The 10406-nt window shown below is 40.0% G+C and overlaps 1 protein-coding gene across 1 annotated transcript in view; it reads right to left on the bottom strand.

Annotated features, from left to right (window-relative positions):
* LOC126996263 (axoneme-associated protein mst101(2)-like) overlaps window positions 1–10406 on the bottom strand; it is a 51309-nt gene that overhangs the window by 37184 nt on the left and 3719 nt on the right. The window contains exons 2-4 of the mRNA XM_050856639.1: window positions 9535–9651; window positions 8980–9120; window positions 8128–8292 (exon numbers count right to left, since the gene is read on the bottom strand). Coding sequence (XP_050712596.1) covers window positions 8128–8292; window positions 8980–9120; window positions 9535–9651 — 423 coding nt within the window. The remainder of the gene's footprint in view (window positions 1–8127; window positions 8293–8979; window positions 9121–9534; window positions 9652–10406) is intronic.

Raw genomic sequence — 10406 nt, 5'->3', positions numbered from 1 at the left:
ATATATATATATATATATATATATATATATTTATCATAGCTAGGCGTTATCATGATAAGTTATCGCGCTTTATCTTAATGCTAAAAATCGGATTATCAGCCATCGCTATTTATTTAAATATATATCAGTATCTTCGTTGCTTTTGTAACCCAACTAGCGATAATCGCTACTTGCTTTTCCGCCTCTCAGGAAAAAAAGTGTCATCCTTACTGCGCATGCGTGGCAGTGTTGTATGAAAAAAACTTCCAGGGGTATGAAATATCTTCGTTGATGAGATTTCATACTTAGGTCATGAAAATTAAAACACTGATTTATTTTTCATGCTACTCAAAAATCAATATATCATGAGAGAAAAATCATTCAACTTTGCCCCCAAAAAATGATTGTTCACTGCCTCAAATTGATATTCCATATTTGTTTGTGAGCATCATCATGGTAGCCAAGAGAAAACGGTGTTGTGTTGTTTGGTGTCCCATCGTCAAAAGCTGGCTTTTTGTGTGCCTGGCCACTGGTCTCTCGTAGACTGCGCATGCTCAAGATGGCATAAGATGCCAGTACGAACCTGTACAGTCTCCACAATGCTTTTTTAACACATTAAAGAGTTGCTGGAAAGCTTAATCAAACATACAGTACCACCATCCTCGCTGTTTCTAGAACGACGTACACTCTGTACACATATAAATACAACTCGTAACAGAGTGTCGTTCTAGAAACTGGCAGCGAGGATGGTGGTAATGCTACTATATGTCTGATTCAGCCTTCAGCAACTCTTAAATTACGGTTTAAAAGCTTTGAGACTGTACCGGTCTACGCTTGCTGGTCTGAGCATGCACCGTTAACGAAGAGACCGAAGTCGTTTGTAAACAAATTTTTGACGGTGGGGACGCCAAATGACACAACACCGGTTCAAACATTCTAAGTATTAACGTCCCGCATATGTACGTGTCAGCGTGTGGTTTTAAGGTTTTATAAGTTTCCTAAAATACAGATAATGAAAATTTGAATTCATCAATGTTGTTCTGTCTGGAAATATCAATATAGTATCGTTTTCGCCTATCGGACTTATCGCTAGCTAGTATCGGAACTGTGGATTTATATCAGGTATCGGTTATCGGTTATCGCCTATATTTGTGTCTCTAGTTAACGAATATCGGTTATCGCCGTTAAGGTTTTTCATTATCAGTTATCGGTTATCGGGAATAAGAGGTTTTCTGTTGTCAAACTTATGCAATATATATATATATATATATATATATATATATATATATATATATATATATATATATATATATATATATATATATATATATATATATATATATATATATATATATATATATATATATATATATATCATATACTATGATATATATATATATATATATATATATATATATATATATATATATATATATATATATATATATATATATATATATATATATATATATATATATATATATATATATATATATATATATATATATATATATATATATATATATATATATATATATATATATATATATATATATATATATATATATATATATATATATATATATATATATATATATATATATATATATATATATAGATATATATACTCCAGTGTGAGATATATGGGAAGCTTGAGGAGAGTGCTAAAGCCTTCAAAGACCCTTCCCATGTCCTCACTAACCGTTTCCCTTTTGTCTCATCAACACCAGAGAGCAGTTCAGCATGCTCTCAAAAGACAGTTCCTCTCTCTTTCTACACCACAATACATTCACACAGCACACACACCTTTTCCTAAAATTCAAAATTCAAAATAGCTCACGAAAACATCGCCTAGGAGTCCCCGCCTGGGGGGGTCCATAAATTCCCCCAGGACACCTCGTCCTGATAACTCCTCGAACCTCCTCCTTATCAATTTCTGGAAAATTCGCGGTTTTCGTTCTAATTTTCATTCTGTGGAACACCATCTCTCCTCCTCTAAACCTCACCTTCTCTTCCTCACCGAAACACAGGTTTCTGAGGCTACTGACAGCAACCTCTACTCTGTTCCCTCCTACTATCTCTATCCTAAATTTCCATCTAAAGCTGGATATTGCGTCTACGTGCGCAACGACATCACTTGCTATCGTGCCCATGACTTTGACTCTTCTGAATTTTCCACCATCTGGCTAAGACTTCATTGTCATTCAATTACTAAATACATCTGTGCTGTTTATCTCTCGCATAACTCTACTAACTATGTAAAATTCTTTGACTGGCTGAATTGGTAGCGTACTGGGCCCACATTCACCGCGTGATGGACGACGCGGGTTCGAATCCCCACGCTATCACCTCGGATTTTTCAGTCACCGCCGAGTGGCTTAAAACTACCCACATGCTGTCCTAAAGACTACCCATCAACCCATCAAGAACGAGTTCCGGGGGGCAGCATGAGCCAGTGCAGGATGGCGCCACTATAAACACTCGCCTGCGCCAGAACGGGCTGGGCCGACCATCAGGCCCCACCGGGAAGAAGCCTTGGGCTGACCATCAGGGCCCACCGGGAAGATGCCTACCGGCGCAATAGGCAGCGACGTAAAAAAAAAAAAAAAGTCTAAAGTGGAGCACATCTTGACTCACTCTCCCTTTGCTGATATCTCCATCTTGTGAGATTTCAATGTTCACCACCAGCTTTGGCTTTCATCCTCTTTCACTGACCAGTCTGGTGAACAAGCCTACAACTTTGCTCTCCTCAACGACCTAGAGCAGTTGGTTCAGCACCCTACTCGTATTCATGACCGTCTTGGAGACAGGCCCAACATTCTAGACCTCTTCTTTACCTCTAATCCTTCTGCTTACTCTGTCAAACTGTTCTCTCCGTTGGGCTCCTCCGATCATAACCTTATTTCTGTATCCTGTCCTATCGCTCCTGTACATCCTCTGGACCCATCGAAGAGGCGATTCTTCTGGCATTTTGCTTCAGCTCGGTGGGACGACCTGAGGATGTACTTTTCCGATTTCCCGTGGAATGATCACTGCTTCCAGGAGAGAGATCCCTCTGTGTGTGCTCAGCGCATCACAGAGGTGATTGTCTCTGGAATGGAGGCATACATTCTACGTACTTTCTCTACTCCTCATGCTAAAAAGCCTTGGTTTAATCATGCTTGTTCTCGTGCTATTAAAGATAGAGAGGCAGCTCACAAAAGGTTCCAGAGCCTTAGAACTCCCGCCAACTTTGATCTTTTCATTTCAGCCCGGAATCGTGCCAAATCTATTCTCCGACTTACCAAAACTTCTTTCATTAATAGAAAATGTCAACACCTTGCTTCTTCTAATTCTTCCCGTGACTTCTGGCATCTAGCCAAAAATATCTCCTCCGGAGTTTACCACGACTCCAGACTGGAGGCTGCAGAACGCTCAACCTCAGACCTTGCTATCATTTCCGACTGGGGCAGAAGGAACCTTGTCTCCTTCAATGCCTCAAAAACTCAATTTCTCCACCTATCAACTCGACACAATCTTGCAAACACCTATCCCCTATTCTTCGACAACACTTAGCTGTCACCGTCTTCAACACTAAACATCCTCGGTCTATCCTTAACTCAAAATCTCAACTGGAAAATTCATTCTCCTCTCTAGCTAAATCAGCTTCCTCGAGGTTGGGCGTTTTGTATCGTCTCCGCCAGTTCTTCTCCCCCGCGCAGTTGCTATCCGTATATAGGGGCCTTGTCCGCCCTCGTATGGAGTATGCATCTCACGTGTAGGGAGGCTCCACTCACACAGCTCTTCTGGACAGAGTGGAGTCTAAGGCTCTTCGTCTCATCAGCTCTCCTCCTCCTACTGATAGTCTTTTACCTCTTAAATTCCGCCACGATGTTGCCTCTCTTTCTATCTTCTATCGATGTTTCCACGCTGACTGCTCTTCTGAACTTGCTAACTGCATGCCTCCCCCCCTCCCGCGGCCCCGCTGCACACGACTTTCTACTTATGCTCATCCCTATACTGTCCAAACCAACCTGTACTTTCAGCATCTTCACTCTTTCAGAACCTCACGCTGGACCCTACGACTTGAACTCATTCAAAAAAGTTTTCAGACTGCCTACGACTTGAACTGTCTCCCTTTCTTTATATATATATATATATATATATATATAGCAGGTATATATATATATATATATATATATATATATATATATATATATATATATATATATATATATATATATATATATATATATATATATATATATATATATATATATATATATATATATATATATATATATATATATATATATATATATATATATATATATATATATATATATATATATATATATATATATATATATATATATATATATATATATATATATATATATATATATATATATATATATATATATATATATATATATATATATATATATATATATATATAAAATGGCATGAAGTTAGCAAGTCCAGAAGAGCAGTTAGCATGAAAATATCGATAGAAGATAGAAAGATATGTAACATGGCTGCGGAATTTAAGAGGTAGAAGATTATCAGTAAGAGGAGAGCTGATGAGACGAGGAGCCTTAGACTCCACTCTGTCCATGAGAGCTGTTTGAGTGGAGCCCCCCCACACGTGAGATGCATATCCCATACTAGAGCGGACAAGACCCTGTATATGGGTAGCAACTGTGCGGGGGAGAAGAACTCGTGGAGACGATACAGAACGCCCATCCTCGAGGAAGCTGATTTAGTAGAAGAGGAGATGTGAAGTTTTCAGTTGATATTTTGAGCTAAGGATCGACCGAGGATATTTAGTGTTAAAGAAGGTGACAGCTGAGTGTTGTCGAAGAATAGGGGATAGGTGTTTGGAAGATTGTGTCGAGTTGATAGGTGGAGAAATTGGGTTTTTGAGGCACTGAAAGACACAAGGTTCCTTTTACCCCAATCGGAAATGATAGCAAGGTCTGAGGTTAAGCGTTCTGCAGCCTCCAGCCTGGAGTCATGTAATTCCTGTTGAGAAGATCTTCTGTTGAAAGAAGTTGAATAATGCAGAGTGGAGTCGTCAGCGTATGAGTGGATAGGACAGTTTGTAATGGAAATAAGATCATTGATGAATAGCAGGAAGAAAGTGGGTGATACGACAGAGCCCCGTGGAACACCACTGTTGATAGGTTTAGGGGAAGAACAGTGACGGTCTACCACAGCAGAGACAGAACGGCCAGAAAGGAAGCTGGAGATAAAGGAACAGAGAGAGGGATAGAAACCGTAAGACGGCAGTTTAGAGAGCAAAGACGTGTACCAGACTCTTTCGAAAGCTTTCGATATGTCTAGCGCAACTAAAAAAGTTTCACCGAAACGGCTAAGAGAGGATGACAAAGAGTCACTTGATAGAGCAAGAATATCGCCAGTAGAACGCCCCTTGCGGAACCCATACTGACGATCATATAGAAGGTCAGAAGTGGAAAGGTGCTTTTGAATCTTCCGGTTAAGGATTAATTCAAAAGCTTTAGATAGACAGGAAAGTAAAGCTAAAGGGCGGTAGTTTGAGGGATTGGAACGGTCACCCTTCTTAGGCACAGACTGTATGAAGGCGTACTTCCTGCAGGAAGGAAAGGTAGATGTTGACAGGCAGAGACGAAAGAGTTTGACCAGACAGGATGTCAGCATGAAGGCACAGTTTTTAAGGACAATAGGAGGCACTCCATCACGTCCATAAGCCTTCTCCTAGTTGAGGCCAGAGAGGACATAGAAAACATCATTCTTAAGAATCTTAATAACAGGCATAAAGTAGTCAGAGGGGGATGAGTAGGAGGAATATGCCCAGAATCGTCATGAGAGGAGTTTTTACAGAAAGCTTGAGAGAAGAGTTCAGCCTTAGAGAGAAATGAGACGGCGGTGCTGCCGTCAGGTTTAAGGAGAGGAGGGATAGAGGAATAAATGAAGTTGGAGGAGGTATTTTTGTCAAGGTGCCAGAAGTTTCTGGAAGAATTAGAAAATGCAAGGTTTTGACATTTCTTATGGAAGAAAGAGCTTTTGGTAAGTCGAAGAATAGATTTGGCACGATTTCGGGCGGAAATGTAAAGATCATGGTTAGCGGGAGTTCGAAGGCTCTGGTACTTTTTATGAGATGCCTCTCTATCTTTGATAGCATGAAACAAGCGTGATTAAACAAAGGCTTTTTTAGCATGAGGAGTAGAGAAAGTACATGGAATGTGTGCCTCCATTCCAGAGACAATCACCTCTGTGATGCGCTGGGCACACACAGAGGGGTCTCTATCCTGGAAGCAGTAATCATTCCACGGGAAATCGGAAAAGTACATCCTCAGGTCGCCCCACCGAGCTGAAGCAAAATGCCAGAAGCATCGCCTCTTCGGTGGGTCCAAAGGATGTACAGGAGCGATAGGACAGGATACAGAAATAAGGTTGTGATCGGAGGAGCCCAACGGAGAGAGCTGTTTAACATAGTAAACAGAAGGGCTAGAGGTAAGGAAGAGGTCTAATATGTTGGGCGTATCACCAAGACGGTCGGGAAAACTTGTAGGGTGCTGAACCAACTGCTCTAGATCACTGAGGAGAGCAAAGTTGTAGTCTTGTTCACCAGGCTGGTCAGTGAAAGAGGATGAAAGCCAAAGCTGTTTTCAGCGAAGGGAGAGTGGGTCAAGATGTGCTCCACTTTAGAGTTCAAGTAGTCAAAGAATTTTACAGTTATTAGATTTAGGTGAGAGATAAACAGCACAGATGTATATAGTAATAGAATGACAATGAAGTCTTACCCAGATGGTGGAAAATTCAGAAGAGTCAAGATCACGGGCAGGAGAGTAAGTGATGTCGTTGCGCACGTAGGCGCAACATCCAGCTTTGGCTTGAAATTTAGGATAGAGATAGTAGGAGGGAGCAGAGTAGAGATTGCTGTCAGTAGCCGCCGAGACCTGTGTTTCGGTGAGGAAGAGAAGGTAAGGTTTGGAGGAGGAGAGACGGTGCTCCACAGAATGGAAATTGGAACGAAGACCGCTAATGTTGCAGAAATTGATAAGAAGGAGGTCTGAGAAGTTATCAAGATAACTCTCAAGTCAACAGTCAAAAGGGTAGTCCTTCCTGGGGGGAGTTTGTCGTTCCTCCCCCAGGCGAGGACTACGAGGCTCGGCTAATTATCGCCATTTTGAATTTGTAAAATTTTGGGAGATGATGTTTATGTTGTGTGAATGTAGTGTGGTGTGGAAAGAGAGATAATCTGTCTTTAGAGAGCATGCTGAACTACTCTCTGGTGGTGTTGAGACGATAGGGAAACGGAAAGTGAGGACATGGGAAGGGTCTTTGGTGGGCTTCAGCACCCTCCTCGCTTCCCATATATGCTTCACCGGGAGTGGCTTACGCCCGTTTCGGTAGGTGTCTTCTTACCTACTTATTATTATTATTATCATTATCATCATCATCATTATTATTATATTTTCTTACAGTAAATCTTAGGGTGGGCGGGGCGACTCACCCCCCGGCGTATGCCTTCATTGACTGATGATTGATTACAGTAAATGAGGCAGTTCAAGGACAAAACATAAATGCGTAAAATAAAGTTTGATATAACGCTGTTCCCGCAAGAAGACAGGAGGATATTCTAAAATGGGGATCAGATTCAGTTGGAGAGGCGTCTGGATACTCACCTCCAGAAAGCATTCAAGTCGTGGGAAGGAGAAAATAAAAATAAAGACACAGGGAGGAGTGGAGACATCCAGTTAAGGAAGTTACAAAGAGCAGATAGCTTAAAATTAGATCGATAGAAAATAGAATGGGAAGCAACATAGCGGCGGAAGCAAAGAAACATAAGGCTGTCATTAAGAGGAGGGGAGCTGAGGAGACGGAAAGCCTTCGACTCTTGTTTCATTCAGGAATGGACAATGCCCTTGCATACAGTTAGTACTTGGGAGGTGAAAACTAACCCCTGCCATCAAGAAAGCTGATTTAGTAGGAAATGAGATATGAAGATTCCAGTTGAGTTGTCGGTGAAGAAACTGAGCTTTTGAGTTGTTGAAAGACATCCAAGTTTCTTTTGTCCCATTTATAAAAAAAACTAAAAGGTCAGGATTTATGCCCTGAGTTATAAAGTTTACACATATATTCAAAGATATTTGTAAATGCAGTGTGAGGTGGCACCATTACACTCACCCTGGGAAACACAACACCTGCACTGGTTCCCATACGCACAGTAACCCAGGGTTGTCTCAGTGATCGAACAACTTTGTTTACAAGTTCCTCTGCCCCCAGCACACTGTTGACCTGCCTGGCACTGCGGCGCTGGTGTAACGGGAGAAGGGGCGGGAACACCTGTTGATTGATTGATTTGTGTCATTGTTCGAAAAGTACAACAAATGAGAAAGGTTATATCTGGACGCCCAACCCCGAACAATCTTGATAGATACACAAAGGCATTAAAAGAACTAAAAAAAACTAATTCAGTAATTAAGATATAAAAAAAAGTACTACAAAGAACAATAAGAAAGGAAAAGGGTGCTTGTCTATTCAACTGTTGAGTAATATGAAAAGGAACAGGGACTGTACAAAGGATTTAAACGGAGAAGCACGGATTCAACTATAAAAATGCAAAAAAAAGTGCTATTAAAAATAACGAAGGAGGAAGGAGGTGTTCGCCCCTGTCAACTTCCAAGCTATACGAAAAATTATAGCAACAGTATGAAAAATAAACCTATTCTCACCTACATAGCGTAACATGTAGTGTATAGTGGGCCCAGAGTACGGTATATTCACCATTGCATACGCAACATTATAACTAGTGTTCAAATCAGGGGAGAAACCTTGCTCTAAAAAAATAAGCTGAAGTATAAAATTAAAAAAAATAGCTATTATAAAAGACATACTAAATAAATAGAACTTTCCAAGCTATATTTTCAAAAGTTTATATTTGAACTGGAGCTCACTTTCCGTTTGTTTGTTTGTTTTTTTCGTTGGTTTCTTTTTACATTATAAACACTAATTGGGATGATGGAGACCCACCTGTTCCTTTCCGGACACAGCAGTCACAGCCCCCTCCGCAGGATACATTTGGGGACTTTTCTTCCTTCCTCCTGCAGTTTTTCCTACATTTCCCTATTGCTCTGCACTTTGCAGAAGTCTCACACTCCTCGCTTTCTTCATCTGGGAAACAAATAGATTAGTGCAACGATTCATGTATCTTTAAGGTACGGAATATCAGGGAACTTTTGTTTTGGTGCATTTAAGTGGCGAATGGATTTTTCTTCCACACTTAGGGAAACAAGGCAAGAGCTGAACACACACAAAAAGACCATAACCCGCTCTTCCTGTCTACTTACATATCTATCTACCTGTTTATCTACCTACCTATCTATCTATCTATCTGTCTCACGTTTTCAGCATTTTGTGTCACTTTTTATATGGAAGAGAGCGTTGCAAACTTTTTCCTTTTTTTGTTTTGGCCTTGTCCTGTCCTTTATGCTGTGAAAAGAAATGTATTTACTTATATATATCTCTTGGGATGCAGGAAAGTTTTTCGTCACACTTTGCAAAGAATAATTGAATAATTATACTCACTAGGGATGCAGCATTTACAATTTTTCCCACAGCCTCTCTTTTCTTCCTCATTTGCCCTGCATCTTTTTTTACATCTGCCTCCCTTTAGCCGAGAGCAACTTGATGCCTTGGGGCAGCCTGAGAAGAAAAATAAGCATGCACATATAAAGGCCTGTTCACCAGTACATACCATTTGAATTACTGAATCCGAGGACTTTTTTTCCATTTACCTGTCGTTACTTGTTATCTTAATATAAAGAAACATCATGTAATTTAATGTGTTCCCATTGTTATGTTTTTGTTGCATTTGTTTCTCAGATCTTTTTACTTCCTAAAATGGCAAAGAATTATTCCTAATGGTTGAAAAATTTCCTAGTCTGTACTCTCCATATATATATATATATATATATATATATATATATATATATATATATATATATATATATATATATATATATATATATATAGATATATATATATATATATATATATATATATATATCCGTGCTGTCACCCTGCCTGGTCAAACTCTTTCGCCTCTGCCTGTCAACATCTACCTTTCCTTCTTGCTGGAAGTATGCCTTCATACAGCCTGTACCTAAGAAGGGTGACCGCTCCAATCCCTCAAACTACCATCCTATAGCTTTACTTTCTTGTCTATCTAAAGCTTTTGAATCAATCCTTAACCGTAAGATTCAAAAGCACCTTTCCACTTCTGACCTTCTATCTGATCGCCAGTATGGGTTCCGCAAGGGGCGTTCTACTGGTGATCTCCTAGCCTTCTTAACTGACTCTTGGTCATCCTCTCTTAGCCGTTTCGGTGAAACTTTTGCTATTGCGCTGGACATATCAAAAGCTTTTGATAGGGTCTGGCACAAATCATTGCTTTCTAA

The sequence above is a fragment of the Eriocheir sinensis genome, chromosome 9, assembly GCF_024679095.1.
Source record: "Eriocheir sinensis breed Jianghai 21 chromosome 9, ASM2467909v1, whole genome shotgun sequence".
NCBI lineage: Eukaryota > Metazoa > Arthropoda > Malacostraca > Decapoda > Varunidae > Eriocheir > Eriocheir sinensis.
Note: the sequence above shows the minus strand (reverse complement) of the source record. Positions and strands in the feature narration are given on the sequence as shown.